General features: G+C 42.1%; 1 protein-coding gene across 6 annotated transcripts in view; it reads left to right on the plus strand.

Annotated features, from left to right (window-relative positions):
- GRHL2 (grainyhead like transcription factor 2) overlaps nt 1–18,452 on the plus strand; it is a 136,704-nt gene that overhangs the window by 56,640 nt on the left and 61,612 nt on the right. For all 6 annotated transcript variants that reach the window (XM_017651745.3, XM_073229907.1, XM_017651744.3 and 3 more), the window contains 3 exons: nt 455–510; nt 3,659–3,815; nt 7,688–7,799. In XM_017651745.3, coding sequence (XP_017507234.3) covers nt 455–510; nt 3,659–3,815; nt 7,688–7,799 — 325 coding nt within the window. The remainder of the gene's footprint in view (nt 1–454; nt 511–3,658; nt 3,816–7,687; nt 7,800–18,452) is intronic.

Raw genomic sequence — 18,452 nt, forward strand, 5'->3', positions numbered from 1 at the left:
GTCTTGCTTCAGAAACTATGTTCCTAGTCACTCTGAATCCTGCTTTATGCTATGCTGTATGGCCTCTCTGTAAGTAATGTTCCATTAGCTCAAAGTTTGTGATTTTTGGAATAAGAGTTGGAGATAACTGAAGATGGAAGAGATGTTTTATATGTTTGAGGAAATAGTTTCTAGTACCTGCAAATGCCTTAGGAACACCTATCTGAATACAGACATGTGAATGATAGACAAAGCACAGTGTATTTTCTGTTGAGTGTAGTTCTCAGTGTGCAGGTGATATGCAAGTCTGTGCACAAATGGTAACTATTTTCACTGTAATTGAAAACAATACTAAAAAATACATAATTTTGTTTTCTAAAATAAGGACAAAATAGTTTGAATACATGTGTTACTTTTCTTTTGACAAAATAATTCACCTATTTTTCTTGATTTTGATGACTTTTAAATTTTGCAGAAATTTCGGAGTGCTTCAGTTGGGGCTGAGGAATACATGTTTGACCAGACATCAAGGTAGGCTACCAGGAGATGTCCTAGAAACTGATGAACTAATAACCCTTTAAATGTACTCCCAAATTGTACTTTTAAACCCTTAAAAGAAAATTCTTTTCTCTGTACAATGACTTCCAAATTACTGTTTCCAGTCTTGCCCAATTTCCTGAGGCCAAATGTACTCCCAAATTGTACTTTTAAACCCTTAAAAGAAAATTCTTTTCTCTGTACAGTGACTTCCAAATTACTGTTTCCAGTCTTGCCCAATTTCCTGAGGCCTGTACACTTTCTTGTGCCTCTGTTAGCTAGGCATCTGGTCTCCTCTGAACCTCAAACACCTGGGCCTCTAACACAACATATGCATAATGGGACTCTTTTTCTTTCTTTCCCTCTTCTTTCCTTCCTTCGCCCCTTCTTTCACATCTTGTCTTCCCCTCTTACTTCCTATTGTGGCTAATGACAGAACCATCCTCCCAGCTACCCACTCTAGAAGTATAAGGGTCTGCTTGCCTTCCTGCTGTACTTTCATAGCACTTGCCACCTGCTGAATGTTCTCCTCTACCTGTCTTGTCCCTTCTGACTTACTCTTGACCACATTCTCCAAAACTATTGCAAGATCATTGATCTCCCCTCAACACTTTTTTTTCCTTTCATTCCACTTTGTACATATCTAGTTACCAGCTATCATACACTCAGGTGTCTTCCATGTACCAGCAGTGCCATAGGATTGGGGATAAGACATAACCTCTCTTTGTGAGATGTCCTTAGATTTTTGGAGGAAACAAATGTGGTGATGGACAAGTGCTGAGTTCTGCCACAGAGATATGTAAACAGAAAGCTGCAGGGGCCTGCAGACCTGGGGGAGGAGGAAAGAAGGAAGGGGAGTGGAGCTGGGCAAAGCTGCATAGGGGGGCATTTGAGCCAGGTCGCGGAGGATTATCAGCAGGAGTTTTCAATGGAAAGGAGGAGGGTTAAAAACATCCTAGGTAGAGGAGCCAGATATTTAAACTCTTTGGTCATGATCACAGTTGAATACAGGAGAGAACGGCAGGAAATGAACTGATCTCTCCCATTGACAAAACTCAGTGATTTCACCATTTCAGACAGAATTAACACAAATTCTTTATGAAGGGGGTCAGGGCCCTCTATGCACCAGTTCTTTTTTACTTTAAATCCTGTGTCCCACCATATTTCTTGCCCCTTTGCTTTTATGAGTATGGCCTTCTTCTATTCTGTTTCCATTTGAAGTCCTGATCCTTCAGGTTCTTGCTCCAGCCTCAGGCTTCCCAGTCATCCATCCCAGATCATCCTAATCAGAATTTGGGAGTGCGGTGAAGGGAAAAGGGGAGGCAGGGGGGATGCCTGCCTTCTAAATACAGATCACCTTCTAAAATACAGAAATCCTTACACAATTTGTATACTATAAATCCAGATCACTGTGTAATCAGCTATCAGGCCAGTGAAAAAATCAAAAGAGCACAGACCTACCAGTTACAGACCTGGTTTCTCTTTCTGCTGCTGTTGTTGTCTGCTGGAGTGATCAAGTTTTCCCGTCTCTCCTCAACTGTGAAATGAGGAACGTGGTTCTTACCCTGTGTCATGAATAGGCTTGGGGGACATGAGCCAGTGAAATTATATTCAAAATCATTTATGTTCATATGTGGTTTTTTTCTTGGGAAAAGGCTCACAGCTTTCTCTGTGTTTTTCCAGCAGTCTGTGCCCTAGACAAGTTCCAAGCTACTGGTCTGGGTGTTCCTAGTATGCTGTCCAGGTTTCAAATTTTGTGATTCAGTGGCTATACTGAAATTGCTTTTTAGGCAAAATGACAGTGGAGTTGATTCTGTCTTGAATGATTTATTTCCCATCTTCTTCTGAGATACATACTTTGAAATTTGCTTAATTTATCAGCCTAAGTCTAAGATTTTTATCACATAAGAGAAATACTATTTTGCCTTTTAAATTTCTTTCTCATTATAAAAGTTAAAAAAACCAACATTGCAGAAATAATTAAAATAGAAAGCAAAGAATACCTCATAATCTTGTGAGTAAACAATTTTAAGTGACAAACTTTGAGTAATTTTTGTACCCAGCCTTTCAAAGACTATGAAATTGAAGAGGTAAGAAAATAGATAGCCCCAGTGAGGAGCTTCTGAGGATTCAGAAAGCACACAGCGCATTTGTTATTGGATCATCACTATGTGCCGTCCTACAATGTAGCAGAAATAAGTCTCTCTGAATGAACATGTTAAACAAAAAATACTGTGGTTCCTACCTGTGGCTCATTAAACACAATTGATATATTCTCAAAGTTGGGAAAAATAAGTATTTTTTATTTTGTATATTAAATAATATTTTTTAAATATTGGAAAACTGTTTAGAGCAGGAATTTGCAAACTTCTTCTGCAACGAGCTAGACAGCAAATATTTTAGACTTGGTGTGCTATACAGTCTCTGTCACAACTACTCAGCCCTGCTGTTGTAGCATGGAAGCAGCCATGGACAAGACATAAATGAATGAGTGTAGCTGTGTTCCAATAAAACAGTTTATAAAACTGCAGTGAGTTGGATTTAGCCCATGGACCGTTGTTTGCAAACCCCTGGCATAGACCAGCAACCCTGTCATGCATTCTTTTGCAAGCTTGAAAAACAAAAACAAAATAAAAAGCATTCTTTGCAATGGGACTAGATTCTCAGTAATGAATGTTTGAGTTTTAGATTTTCATATCTTGAAATATTTTAAAGTGGAGTATAGCTATTTGCAACATTATCGTTAGACAAAAAGAAGATGAGAGATACATATGAATTGAAAAAAAATTCACACATTTGACATGTTGTTGGGATGAAAGTGGCAAATTCCACCAGTTCTTAAGCTTCATTCAGGCCTTACTGATCACCACGTAAGGCCTAACAGTTCTCCCTGCACAGCCTTGCACAATTAGACAAGCACATCATGGACTTCCTCCTCTTCTAAACCATCTGGTTTACGGGCCTCTATTAGAAATGTATACATTGTACTGGCAATAACCTTTGGTCTGCTTTTGCCATATGCTATGTCTTGTCTCCGAAATAGGGTAAATATTGGTTAATATTCAAACAAAACAATGTTGATGTGAAATTGATTAGGAAGACAAGTGAGTGAATCTGACCACTGTTTATTTTCTGTTCACAGTGGCACGTTTCAGTACACCCTGGAAGCCACCAAATCTCTCCGTCAGAAACAGGGAGAGGGCCCCATGACCTACCTCAACAAGGGACAGTTCTATGCTATAACGCTCAGTGAGACTGGAGACAACAAATGCTTCCGGCACCCCATCAGCAAAGTCAGGGTATGGGCCTCATTTCTCAAATAAAACGGAGGGATCACTTGCGTGGATTTGCTATACCGCACAGCCTTGTGAAAGGACACGGAAAACATTCCAAAATAAATAATTCTAGAACAAATGCAAGAGAACTTACTGGCTGGCAGTTTATCATTTTAATCAGTAACCAGTAAACCTAAGGGAAGGGACGTGGTTGGAACATGCTTTCTGACTTATCCCAGGAATTTTCCTGGCTTCATTCATTGTCTATATGCTACTTAGTTGTTGTTGTTGTTTTCAACCCATTGATCTTTGTTTTTCCAGTAAGTAGCTATCAATCAGATCATAGTTGTGGGCCAGGGAAGAGTGGCTGCTCCCTCCTATAAAGTAGGATTTATTCTGTGTCCCTGAGTCCTTTGCAATTTTGTTTAAAAATCTTCTCAGCCCAGTGCTTACTCAAGAGTCAAGGGGTGAGGCATGATGTGATCTCTACCAACAGTGACTTGGAGGAATTTTCACATTCGTGTTAGTCCTATTTGTGGGAAATGGAACCACCCTGGAAGCCTGCCAGCTTCTGGCATTCTCACCTCTGCCAAGAAGGGAGGGAGCTGTAATCCCTCTCCACTGAAAAGGAAAATTATAATACAGCTCTGAAAAGAGGTTGAAGGACTTCCCTGCCCTGTTGCAAAATGATTTCTTTATATGCTATGCGCATAATGCCTGCCCCACCTTATTTTATCCACAGCTACCTCCTCCTAAACTCGCCAGCATACCAAGAGAGAGCTGCCACGCTGCACCTAGAGCACAATGAGTTTACCCCCATCCCAGGTCCCCATGCAAAAGTAACAAGTGAAGTAAAAGAGGAAAAGGGGTATCCAGGTGCGCCCTGGCCGGCTTGCTTGTTCAAGCACTTAGGAAAATCTTTGCAGAGGCCATCACTGCCTCACCTGGGCTCTCGGCCTTTGTTTCAGTGAGAAAGATAAGGAGGGATCAGGCAGTTCTTTCCCCTCCACCAGTCGCAGCCCCACATCAGAGCCCTAGGAGGCAGGGCAGCTGAGAATGAGGGGAACATGTGGAGCTAATGCCCCACCAGAGGCTGGGGCCCTTGCGGGTGTGCTGAGTGGCTGCAGGGGAGTTAGTGTATTCCCACCCTGTGGTGAAGGCTGTGGCAGAGAGATCAGCAAGAACAGCAACGACAGAGGGATCAATAATAATAATGATGCCAATAATGGCAGAGAGATTCAATATTAATAAATAACAACAGCAAGAGCCACAAGGTTATGTGCCAGCTACTATGTTAAACACCATAGATCTAGTAACTCATTGAAACTAACAACTCTATGAAACAGGCACTATTATTATTTTTATAATATTACAATGAGGCAACTTGGCCTTTTAGAAGCTAGTAACTAGCTAAGGTTGGGTAGCTCAAATGTGAGGGAACCAGGAGATACTCCAGGCAGGCAGACTCCTGAACCAATTCTCTAAAGCATCAAGGTGCAATGTGTTGAGGAGCACAGAGGGCTGAAAGGCAGAGGAATTTTGGCTTGGGACCCCCTCTGGATATATATGCTAGAATTTATACCCTATACCTTCACATGTAGATGCTTGGTAAGAAGACACTCGCTAAATTTACTTTAAAAAAATCTTGCAAGTGACAAGTGAGCATATAATTCATATACACCCTCCAGACAACACCGTTATCATCACCCTGAAACGATGCTGAATAGTTAGTATTCTAAGGCCATGACAATGATTTTGAGTATAGGGACTTTTCTAATCATTCTACTTCACTGAAATCATGAAAGTGACTTAATATGAACATTTTATTAACTTTGCATTTCGGCTAAAATGAAGAGCCCTTCTTCTCTGAAGAACGTCAATCTAACACCCTTGGGGAGTTAGGATGGCACCTCTCAGAATAGATCTTTCTTGCTCCTCAGTCTGGAGGAAAGAGGGCTGCACTCAGAACTTACCACATGAATTTTGGAAAACAGTGTTTCATTCTGAGTCAAAAGCACGTAGGCTTGGTAATAGCAGTTTCAAACTCCTTTTTTCTTTATCACTGAAGAAGTAAATTTCCATACCAAGAACATGTCATTATTTATGTTAATTTAGTCATTTGCTAGAAAGAAGTTACCTTAAATGTTATTTTTATTTTGGAACAGACAGACATAAACACCGGGAGGCCATGCAGTAAACTCTTACATGTACAGTAGTCCCCTCTCATGTGTGGGGGATGTGGTCCAAGACCCCTGATGGATGCCTGAAACTGCAGATCGTACCAAACCCTATATATGCTATGTTTTTTCCTCTACATGCATATCTATGACAAAGCTTAATTTATAAGTTAGGCCAGTAAGAGATTAACAACAATAACTAGAAATAAAATAGAACAATTATAATAATATAATGTAATAAAAGTTATGTGAATGTGGTCTCTCAAAATCTCTTACTGTTCTATACTTACCTTTTTTCTTGTGATGATATGTGATGATAAAATGCTTGCTTGATGAATTGAAGTGAAGTGAATGACGTAGGCATTGTGATGTAGCATTAGGCTACTATCGATCTTCTGAGGATGCATCAGGAGAACCATCTGCTTCTGGAATGTGGTTGACCCAGGGTAACTGAAACTGTGGAGAGAGAAACTGCAGATAAGAGGGGGGTGGCCACTGTAAATGGGGGAGTCTGAGGAAGCAGGAGGGAGAAGAATGAAGAATTGGGCTTATCGTTCTGCCAGCACAGCCCGTGGTTCCTTTCTTGGCATCTCACCATACTTTCAAAGGTCATGCTGTTTATGAATTTGCATAATCAAATACATATTTATGAAGTAGTTTTTCTAACAAACATCTGCTCTCTTGGGTAATAAATGTGCACACATACATTGGGAATAGCCAGAATTTGAGTTGTCTGTACAGCCACAAGCATGTATTTGGTATCTATCGTTTGTCAGGCTCTGGGGCCACTGTGGTGGGTGACACTGTCTCTGTCCTCACTGAGTGTGAAGTCAATGAGAAGACATTGCCCTTGACTCAATGGTTAAAAATTACGTAAATGACTAAGGGTGTAAAATGCTACAAAGGAGAAGGTATTAAGGAATGAGAATTAATTAAACATTCCAGAATGTAGGAAAATGTCCAAGGTTTGGATATGGAGTGAGAAAGAGGAGAAGTGTGTCCCTGATATGGTAATGAAGGGGCTTTTTTTTGTTGGTGGTTTGGTTTTGGTACCTTCTCCACTTCGTAAGTGACAGTGAATTAGCATGTGTATAGTTTAACAAGGCTGTTTAATTTAGAACCAGAAGGGGTTTAGGATTCTTATTATTATAAGATGTAATTAGTTTCCTCAGCTCATTTTAAAAGTATATCCACATTGTATTAAAATAAATAACACAGTTGACCTTGTGTCTTTTGGCCTATAAAACATCTATAGCTTAGATCTATGTTCATTAACAGTGTTTCAACCTTGGGCAATTAATTAGGCCAGAAACAGATGTTTGCTCCTTTACAAATAGTGCCAATTTCTGCATTTAAGGATATGAAATTTTAAAAATGTGCTTATTTTTAGTACAGGAGAAAAATTTTCTGGGTATTCCCACTCACCTCCCAAAATAATAAATTCGCTGTTAATTTTGTGAATCTGGTTGTTTATACCTCATGGTAAAAATGAGGTAGGATTCTTTTTCCCTCTGTGCTCTTCTCATTTCCCAATCATTTTTTAAGTAAGCCCATTTTAAAGCAAAACAAACGACCCAACTGAGCTTGCCTGGGTTTTTGTAAAGCAAGAGCAACAACATTACAGAAACACACCTCTGGTAGAGCTTCCAGAACGGGAGACTGTGTGAAGCACCAGAGACATGGAACAGAAAGTGATATACGTGGTTTTCCCCTCTGCAGAGCGTGGTGATGGTGGTCTTTAGTGAAGACAAAAACCGAGACGAACAGCTGAAATACTGGAAGTACTGGCACTCTCGGCAGCATACAGCGAAGCAGAGGGTCCTCGACATAGGTAAGCTGACCTTGACCTCCAGCATGGTCTTTGCTAAAAAGATATGTTCTCATGATGCCAAAGAGCCTAGCATTGAAGAAGTCACACCTCGGATCCATGTAGTTCTTGAGATGTGCCAGGTACTGGGCTGTGTACTCTTCCTTTGTTAGTCCATGTACAAATCAGGTTGAGAAATCAAAATTGGGCTGTGCTGAGTGCAAAGCACTTTCTATGAACAACAACTGTGTTTCATGCAATAATAGTAATACATGTAGATTCACAAGGACCCTGTCAATTTCTAAGACATTTACATGCCTTCCGTGTTTGAGCCTGATCGGGAATCAGGCAGGCCAGATGAACTCTTACCCCCTGTGGCACAATTACCTCAGGCTCCTTTGGCTCTAAGGTACTTGTGAGGGTCACATGACTAGATAGTTGAGTTCTAGTTCTCTTGATTCTCTGTCCAGTGTCCTTTCTGCTCCAACACACACCTAGTACAAATAGTAAATTTGGCTGTGAAGAAGGAATGAATCTGCCAAACACATTTTCTGGGGTCTGCATACTCCTAAATACAAGCTCTGCTCTCTAGAGATCGATGGTGCCCTGGACAGGCCTCAGCGTCCAGTCAGGAAAGCAGAGCCCATGCCAAGTGGGCCCATGGAGGGACTTCGTTGCAAAGGTTGGGAGGACTGAAGGAACCATGAGGCACCCAGAGATGAGCTACAGCAGGAACCTGCTGCTGTTCCCCCAGCTGCAGGGCTGGAGGATCAAGGGAGGCGTGAGAGTGTGGTGTTGGGAGAGCCACCCAGCAGGAGCTGGAGCCATGGTGGGGACTGTCTTAGCAGGAACTAAGGGACCACAGATGGAGTCGCTTCCCAAGAGGAGGTTGAACCACACAGGAATCACTGCCAGAAACACTTCTCAGTGCCCAGAGGGAGAGGCGAAGCAATGCACTGGCTTCTCCTTGCCTCTCAATCGCCCACCAGTGCTCTCATTGGCCAAATACGCCCAAAGGGCTTGGACACGTGACCCTAAGCCATACAGTTTGCAGGAATCACCTTCTAAAACACAGAGCAAAGAAGGGGAGTCAGAGCTCAGAATTTAGTTTCTAGAAATTACTTAAAAACATAGTAATCTGTGGGTTTCTAAGTAATTTTAACATTTTATCTGTATGCTGTATCCGTGAAAAATAAGTCATTTCTCATCTATAGGCTGTGTTACCTGGTTTTGCAGACCAACAGGCTGCTTTCTCAGTGAATGTAGGTAAAGTGGAGATTTCCATCATGTTTGGTGTCAGAAGATATGACCAAGCTATAAAAGGGATATTTGCTTTGATTTCTTACATACTGCAATGGTGGACTTTTCTGACCACCATTGCTACAAGTCCTTGACCAATGGTAGAGACATTAGTGACTAGGTTAGGTTTAGAGACTCACCATAAAAACATATTGAAACTAATTGCTGCTTTATCCTGCAAAATGGCTACACCACTCTTTATCCCACACCACACTACACACACACACACACACACACACACACACACACACACACACACACGACACACACACACCTCTAGTAACTATTCATCTTATAAACGAGGATACTGAGGCTTGGAGATGCTCACTGACCCACCTTTCCAAGTGACTTATAGGCAGGTAATTAACAAGAGCTGAGAATGATCCTCCCCACCCAGGTCATATACTGAACCTCCAAGACCAATGGACTGGGACAAGGGGTTTGGGGAAACATGCCTTAACCTGCTTTTAGCCGATTTGTATAGAGCAGAGGAACAATTTTATTTTATTTGAAAATTTAGCCTTGTAATTATTACCCAAGAAAATAAGAGGAGCAGTTAAATAGAAACATGGACTAGGTCCAAATAAGGCAAATAATAAAAGCATTCTGCTGGCATTCCTGTTGGTTCAACTTTGATATTGTTACAGGGTGTACTTCACTTAGACCAGAATGATTTCTCAGCTCTCAGGGAACTTGACATCTTCTCTGTCTTCTTTATCACATCTCTACTGCTTTCAGACTTTTTTCCCTCAGATAATCTTTTATACACATGCAAGGCTTAGCTTTGAGATTTGTAACTTTTACAGAGACAGAGCAGCTTTATGGCTACTTGGGTTACTTGCTCTGAACCTGAAATGAAGGCATTAAGTCAGCCCCTTAGCTTCAAACGGAAAATCAATTTTCTGACCATGATCTTACTTCAACCTGACATTTACTCACACAGGATGAAGAAACATGTAAAAATCTCATAAAATTCATTCTTTTGCTGCATAAAAAAAAAATCAGACCATGTGCTTCTCTGTGAGTGGGCAGTTGACACCATTCCCAGTGCAGAGAGGGCCCGTGCTGTGTGACCCCAACTTCTGTCTGTTGTGTGCTATCACGGAGGTACGTCTGGCATGCAGTGTTGAGAACAGTCGTGAGGCTATACCTTGCCTCAACCAGGAGGGCTATCGGTGCCTGCTGAGGGTGAAGGAAGCTGAAGAGCACATGTACTTTATAATTGCCAGTTAGGGTTAAGAACCTTCCAGTAGTCCTGAAAAAGAAAAGGAAGAATCCAAAATTATTTGATGTATTACTTTTCCTTAACCTTCATGAAGCTGCAAGTTAAAGTCAGCTCTCCAAATGTGAAGTTCACTAAGCTACACCAGCCACTGTGGTCAGCAGGTTCAACCAAGCCCTTCTGATAGTGGCCTTGAAGCTGGATTAGATACTGAGATAGGGCCCCTTTCTCTAAAGCAGGGATTTATAACTGGTGGTCCTTCTGGTGTGGGGGTGGGCTCTAAGGGAACCCCAAGCTCCTCAAATTATGCACAGCACAGTTTTGGGTAGCTGGGCATGTACATTCTTTCATCTTGTTTCCCAGGGCTTCCTGGGATAACCAGTTCTCCCTTCAACACCCTGCCTCTCTATCTCCATACCAAGCAAAGCCCAGTGAAGCTCTCACCTCTATTTATGCTCTTCTTTATTTGCAGCCCCTCAGTACTCATGCTCAAGGATTGTTCTGTTGTCTCTTGTTCCCTGTAATAATGATGGCTGGAGGAATTTCCACATCTTTTCTCATATACATTTATCTCCCTTGGGTTAGATTGTTGGTTGTTCTTTAAGGCCGCTCCTCACCTCCCATGTACCTAATCTTGTGAGTTCCCCCTCACTGGGACCTAATGGGAGAGGACTGTCAGTGTCCCTGATGGCGTCCTGTTGGTGGGCCCATGCAAAGAAGAGTGGGGGCCTGAGGGCTCAGGGCCCAGGGAAGGAGGCTGCTTCTCAGAGCACATAGGGCTTTGGCTCCCAGATTCCTTGTGTTCTGAGTGGGGTTCCTGCATCTCACCAGGCATGTCCCCCCTTGGGCGGGGGCTTGCATGTCGCAGGGCTTGCTTCTTCACTTCTTGCAGGTGTTTGCTTGTGGTCCCCTCATCAGAGAGACCATCCCTGTCACCTTCCCTCACTGTCATGCCCCCATCACCCTCAAGCTCCTTTTCCTTATTTTACTGCAGACACTTAAACACTACCCAACATGTTATTTATATATGCATGTTTCTATTTCTTACTGTGTCTGTGCTCCTACTAGAAGGTAAGCCCCATGAGGGCAGACACTTTTCTGTTTCATTCTCTGCTCTAGACCCAATGCTTAGCCCTGGGCCTGAGACACACTGAGCATTCAATAAATATTTCCTGAATGAGTGAAAAAATGTGTGGATAAAACTCTTATTTCATGGACAGAAGGAAGGCCTCTTGAAGGAGCGATCTGTGGCTTAATAACAGCTTCCATGTGCTCCTTGTCTGCTAGGTACCAGGCTTCTCTGTATGTCATACATAAACATTTTGTCCTTCATCCTCAAAATAACTCATTTTGTTTAAAATTGAGAGTTTGCTCCCCTTGATGGCTTATTATTCCATGTTTTCATTCTACTGTAGCCCAGCCCCTGGGGAGTCCATGGCCCCCATAAGGCCCTGATTACATGTACACTGACAGAAGACACCCAGTAACCGACTTGTCCTGAGGCCTTGCGGTGCCCCCCTGGGCTGTCCTCTCCAGACATTGAGAATGTTTCACAGTCTGGGTGGTGGGACTCCTGGCTGCTGCTAGTTCTGACACTTCTGAAAGCCAGTTCAGATATGTGGTTCTTGTATGTTAGGCCATCAACTATTTTGGTGGGGGGGGGGAAGCAAACATTAGCAATTAGCTCTTACTTGGTGTAAGTTAAACAAACAAACTCTGGCCCAAGTGGATTCTGCTACTTTCCAAAGCACACAAGCAGAGCCCTCCAAGTCCCACAGATTTTTTCCTGTGAGTTCAGGGAACAACAGTTATTCCAGGTCATAAACAAGTTTACGTTCTGCAGTCTAAGGAGCATTCCTGTCACTTAGATTATATCTGTCCCTTGCTTGACTCTGAGTGTGAGAGCCCTTGATAATGGGACATGTAGTTAGTGTTGGCCCCATATTAGCTACCTCCAGCTTGTGGAAAGGCTTAGTTATTCCACATTCATCAAGCAAGCATGCCAGACCCTTTGTTAGGAACTGGTTATTCAGAGGTAATTAAGGCCAAGCCTGTCCTCAAACGGCTCAAGCCTGGAGGCAAGAACGAATGGCAAAGGTATCACACAGTGAGTGGCAGCTGGAAGGAGCCCTGCCCTGAGGAGGTGTTTCTGAGACCCTTCTGGCAGGATAGCAAGAACATGTGAGGTGAGAGGGGGAGAGGGCATGCTGCAGACCCGGAAACAGACAGCAGAAACGAGATTGGCAAATTATTTTATTAAGTCTGATAAACGGTTAGCAAAAGTGGGAGAGGTAGAAACTCTCATATATGCTAGTGGATTCTGCTACTTTCCAAAGCACACAAGCCGAGCCCTCCAAGTCTCACAAGTTCTTTCACTGATTCACTAATATATTGATTCATTAATACAGAAAACAGGGTGAAGGAAGGAAATCCCTAGTAAGTAGGGCTGAGGAAATGAGAGAAAAGGGTTTGGTAGTTATGCAAAGGCTTGCTTTTTAAAGGGGCATCCGACAGCAGCAGGGATGCGAAGTCTAGATGGAATTTCCTGGTCTCAGGGTCTACAAGGAGCCCTGTTTCCACATGACACATGCTGAAATTACAGGTCTTCTGCCGAGGCTGATGGTACCCAGCAGGGTGTTGAGGGCTCCAGGACATTACAGGGCAAGTGAGTCTTGTCCTGATAGCACCTCAGAGCTGCAGGTGGACTGCTGGGGAAGTGCCCTCTCAGGGTCTCTGCAAGAGGAACAGCACCGTAGCAGATATTGCTGGCAGCTAAGTTCAGAGTTTCTCACCCTCTGCTGCTTTAACATTATCTTGGCTCTAAAAAGTCTTATTCTGCAGTTTTGTTGTGGAGACATTCAAATGTGTGTATGTTTATAGTTTTTAAAATTGAGGTGTAACAAGCATACCTTGTTTTTAATTAATCCATGCTTTTCTTTTTTTGGATGGAGTGGATTTTAAAGATCCAGAAAAATGTAAGAGAGGGATAATAAAAATTGTATGTATATATTGTCATTCATCCAAATGCATGTGTTGCATTTACACATCGATGTTCCCAGAATTCTGATGAGACTACGATGGAGGGGAATGTGTAGAAATAACAAGCAAATACGATATTGCAATGACTTGACATTTCCATTTAATGATGCAGTACTTGGATTCAGAGGCTTGGGACAACCACTGAGGGTTTCTAGCAGGACTGTAATGGGACCATACCTGTATTTCAGAGGGGTAGGGCTGGGCCAGCATGAGGGATGGGATGAAGTGAGAGAGAAACTGCCCTGGGAAGACCAGTTACGGCTGGGTGGAAGACAGAGTACCCAAAGGAGTGGAACAAAGCAAACCCACGAAGGAGAGATACATTCTAGAACCTACAGACCCTTCCCAATGATTGCTGGTGGGGATAAAGGAGAAGTAAAGGATCATAGAAGAAAGTGTGGCTTTGCTAAGTAGGTGGGTGTCCTGCTCCAAGGCAGGGGGTTCAAGAGGTGCAGCGTGGCTATGGAGTGGAGGTCAGCCAGGTGCTGCATCCATGGGGGTGTGTGACAGTGTTGAGGCACCATCTACACACACAGCACACTGGAAAGTTTCCTGGACTTACTGGCACATGAGCGCAAGCAGTTACCATTTTACACAGTGTGAGCCGTTGAAAAACTATTTAAATGGACCACAAATCACAGAATGAACTAGATACATATTATGTCTACTCCAACAATGGATGATTCCAAAACCACTTTCTGGGGAAAGCATATTTTTCTCTCTGTTCCCTTTCAAGCAGGGAAGGAAAATTAGAAGACGCTCCACAGCTAATATTAACTTGATAGAATGAGAGCCAGAAGCCAGAACAGATAAATCGAGACATATTTGTGTGCAATTTCTCCCCGCTGAATAGAATTAAGAGTTACTTTACTACTTTACAATGCAGAAATTTCAAAATAATGAACACCATGGTTTTGCATTCTCAGAATGGGTAATAATGGATTGCAACATAAGGAGATGATTCTGCAAGCATGTCCACATAAGCATTGTTACTTTACAGTCACATCCAATGTATCCACTACTGATAGAATTTTTTAGTCAGTTGTGAAACCAATCATTTGTTCTTTTTTCAATCTCTGTCTCTAATTTTGGTTCACAGTAATCTTTCCCGGTATCAGGAGGCATTAGTTATATTCTTCATATTAATCCCATAGTTTTCTATGACAATTATCAGGCTATTACAGTATATCTTTGGTATTAGCATGTGACTATAGGATTTTCATCTGTGCCCTCATACAAATCTATTTCTTAAGAACCAATTTTGAAGTTGCTCTGTTGACCGTTTTCTATTAAGGTAAAGCTTTCCATGAAAATGTAAGTTTCAACTACATAAAACATTTCTGAAGTTTAGTTCCAAGTAGTTTTCTTTGAGGGTTAAGGAGAAGGTTTTCAGAAGACTGTCAAACAGAATTCACTGACCCACTGTGAATTTTTCAGCTGGGCTGTTGTGTCCAGGCCTAGGAGCTCTCTTCAGTCTGGAGTCATAGCCTACTTTCAAATAGGACTTCTGATTAAAATCAAGTAGCATGTTTTTTCCTTAGGGTTTTCTGGAGGAGGCTGGCTTTGGATGTGCCCCACCGCTGTGCGTTCTTGCAGTTTTTATAGGCAAACCCAGGCTGGGCTACTAGAGCTATGCAGAAAAAGTGAAAGGGTGGACACCAGGGAAAGGCAGCTGCTGCCTTTCAGAAGTTCAGGTACCCGGCCGGTCAGTGTGACTTCAAGGCGCCAGCAGGCCCAGCAGACAGGAGTGCTGGGCAACTGGTCTCTCTCTGTCCCAGGGTTTCCTACCCTGCCATTTAGTTTTGTTCTGTGGAGGGCTGTCCCCCAGAATGAAACAAACCTGTTTTCTCTCTGCAGTTGGGAAAATGTAGGTCTTCCTTTCTTTAAAAATAAGTAAGTGGAATTTTGATTTTTGATATTTTTCTAGACTTTTTCCACACTTCTGGATAGATGTGAAAGTAAATTTGATTCAAAACAAAATAAAATCTCTTTTGAAAACCCCTAACTTTGAAAACAAAACCCCAGGCTGGTGAGGTCAAGGCAGTGAGTCAGAGATAAGGCAGAAGAGTGACCTTGATCCTTGCTTCCTCCATAGGAGGGAAGAGGCTGGGGCATGGGGTGGTGGGGGTGATGGGGTGCCAGGCACTGCCCAACAGGGTACTCCTGGATCTTCCTCTCCGTTTGCTGGCTCTAGCTGTTACTGCAAGCCCACACGGTGAGGCACCCACCCTGTGTTTTACAGAGAACTAGTGTAGCCACAGTCACTGAAAAATTCCTTTTCATCTTCAAATTTGATAGGTTATTTAAGTTACCTATTTGAAAACATAAAATATAAGTATTACTCAAAGTTTAATCTTGGTTCAGGCAGAAGATGTTGATTTTCAATAATAATTGAACCACCGTGGCTTTTCATTCATTGCATTCATTTCTCAGTATGCCTTCTAAAAGCCCTTTCTGTTGGGGACAGCAGCTCAGGGAGAATCAGTCTCTCCTCAGCATATGTGCTTAGGGTGATCCAGGGAGGCCCTCCTCCTCCTGCCAAGGGAAGGGTCCAGAGATGGGCCAGAGTTCACAAGCTACCCGTACATCCAGGCCCTGATCCTTGAAGACTCCCTTCCAAACTACTGCTGGGTCTTTCTCTTTCCTTCCACTCCATGTTTCCTAAAAGAGGAGTCCATTACCCCACACCCTAAACTACTACTTATGGTCAATCCAGCATAACCTGTCTTTCATTAAAATTTCTTAATGCCAAATCTGTAGGCTGAAGTTGCACTCTGTCCACTTCCATGCTGAAAGAATAACTTTTGGTGATATTTTTTTGGATTCCAGGGGACTAAGTGTGCATTGGTACATTTTATTTATTTATTTTTACTATTTAAGCAAACAGAAAATTGTTCAAAACAAACTCCTTTCCTACCCCCTCAAAAAGGAGCTAGATTTGGAAGTAAAAAACTCCAATGAATGTGGCCCTTAACCATTTTTCATCACTGCTTCTAGAAAGTGTGTTTATTTGGTTCCGGGACAGTATTGTTTGATAAACCTTTTCTGATAAAGGGTTTTCCTACTGCTAGCCATTCCCCACTGAGTGGTTAGGCAGAAGGAATGTTAGAGAGGAGTAAAGCATGGAATGGATACTTGGCGACCTGTTTCAATGAGATGGTAAAGCTATCCCAGAAAGAGATGCTTTTACATTGTGAGCTTTCAAAATTCACCCCTACCCCACCACACAGATAACTTAGTAGGCCCACACCTAACTTAATACTGCCAAATGCTTCATTTCCTGTCTTTCATCTTCTTTTTTTTCCCCTACATTTATTGAGCTCTTCATTGTCCTCCCCCTACTTGGTGGGACCATTTCTATAGGCTATGGAAGACCACATTTTCATTTCAAAAAAGAAACCTGCTCTTATTTGAGTTCATTTTTTTTTTTGCTTGGGGCCTAATTATTTTCTTTCTTCAGAAATGCATCTAATGAAATCTCAGATACTGGATGGTCTCACATTTTTTAGTATTATTTGATTGGCTGAAAAATTACCAAAAAAACCCTGGAGATAACTCTCTGATAGTTTCATTTATTTACTCATCTATTTACTGAACAAAACTACAGAGCTGGCCTTTTTCAGCCACCCTCCAGCATTTGCTAGAAGCCTCTATTTCTCCACACCTTTCAACAGAAACAAATTTATGTCTTCACCATACCCCCAAGTGTGAAATTAGGTGAATCTAAAGTTTTTCTTCTTTGTTTACAAAACCTAAAACATGCCAAGAGAAAGTTTTTCCAAAATTAAATTAAGCTCTTTGAGGTGGTAGAAGCCAATATAAGGAGAAGCTAATCTGAAGAAAACTCTTTGAACAGGTTCCAGGAATGCATAGCTTCTGCTCATTTTTCTGCTCTTGAAAAGGCAAGTACTGAAACAACAACTCGGTGTTGAGTAAGTGAGTGTCTCGTTGTGGCGCAGTGATGCTGGGAGTTGGGTGCTGGGATTATGGCCACTTCACAGATGGGGCAATTGGTTTAGAAACGTTAGGCAGCTTTTCTAAGGTAGCTGCTGATGCAGTTGGCCTCACACCCACAGTTCCCAGATGCCGTGGTCACATTACAAACGAAAAAATCAAGAGCAGCAACAGCTTCCCTCCTTTGAAGGACAGATTTATCTTCTTGAAGAAATATACCCAAGAGAATTAAAATTCCAATTTTGAAATAATATGTAAATCTTCTAATAAGTGATGGAAAATAAGTCAACAAGAATAACAGCATGTTATTCAAATAGCAGTTAAAGCAAAAATCATTCATATAACTAACCAGAATGGCTGATGCTGTCCGCCCTCTCTACTCCCACCTTCCTCGCAGACATAACAGAGGTTTATCCAGTTTGGTCTATGTGTTAAGCTGGGGGAACTGGCAAGGTTGATATGGGAGTTAATCTTAATGGAATTTGAGCCTCGGCAGGGATTCAGTTCATGGTTCAAGTTTGGCAAAAAGATAATCCATGTGAGGATTTCAATTCTTGTGATGTGTCTGCGTGCTGCACGACCGATTACCAAAAAGTTAACTCGAATCATATGTGTTTGAAACTGATTTCTAACATTGAGGGCTGCTAGGCATGAGAATGGATCTTTGAGAGTGACTGTGGAATGTCCTATCATAGTATAGCAATTCTCAAGACATTTGTAGTAAAGTACTACTTCAGAAAGATTTCAATTTTCTTTCATAAATTAGAATGGTTTAACTGGGAAGTCTTACAGTTTCTGGAAATATCATTGGGGTGGGAAAAGTTGGAAACTGTTGTGTGAGAGGGAGGGAGCCCTGTGTGCATGTCTGAGATGATGGTGGCTGATTAGCCACTTGGGTAGTCACTCTAATCCTATGTGCCTATGACTTTTTGTCCCCAGACATGCCCCTAAGAGTGTTAGTGTATTAAGTAATGAGATGAGAATGGAAAACTGAAATAAAGCCGGAGTTTATTCCAGCCAGGCCTAGGAGCTCTCTTCAGTCTGGAGTCATAGACTACTTTCAAATAGGACTTCTGATTAAAATCAAGTAGCATGTTTTTTCCTTAGGGTTTTCTGGAGGAGGCTGGCTTTGGATGTGCCCCACCGCTGTGCGTTCTTGCAGT

This window comes from Manis javanica, chromosome 2 (assembly GCF_040802235.1).
Source record: "Manis javanica isolate MJ-LG chromosome 2, MJ_LKY, whole genome shotgun sequence".
Lineage (NCBI taxonomy): Eukaryota > Metazoa > Chordata > Mammalia > Pholidota > Manidae > Manis > Manis javanica.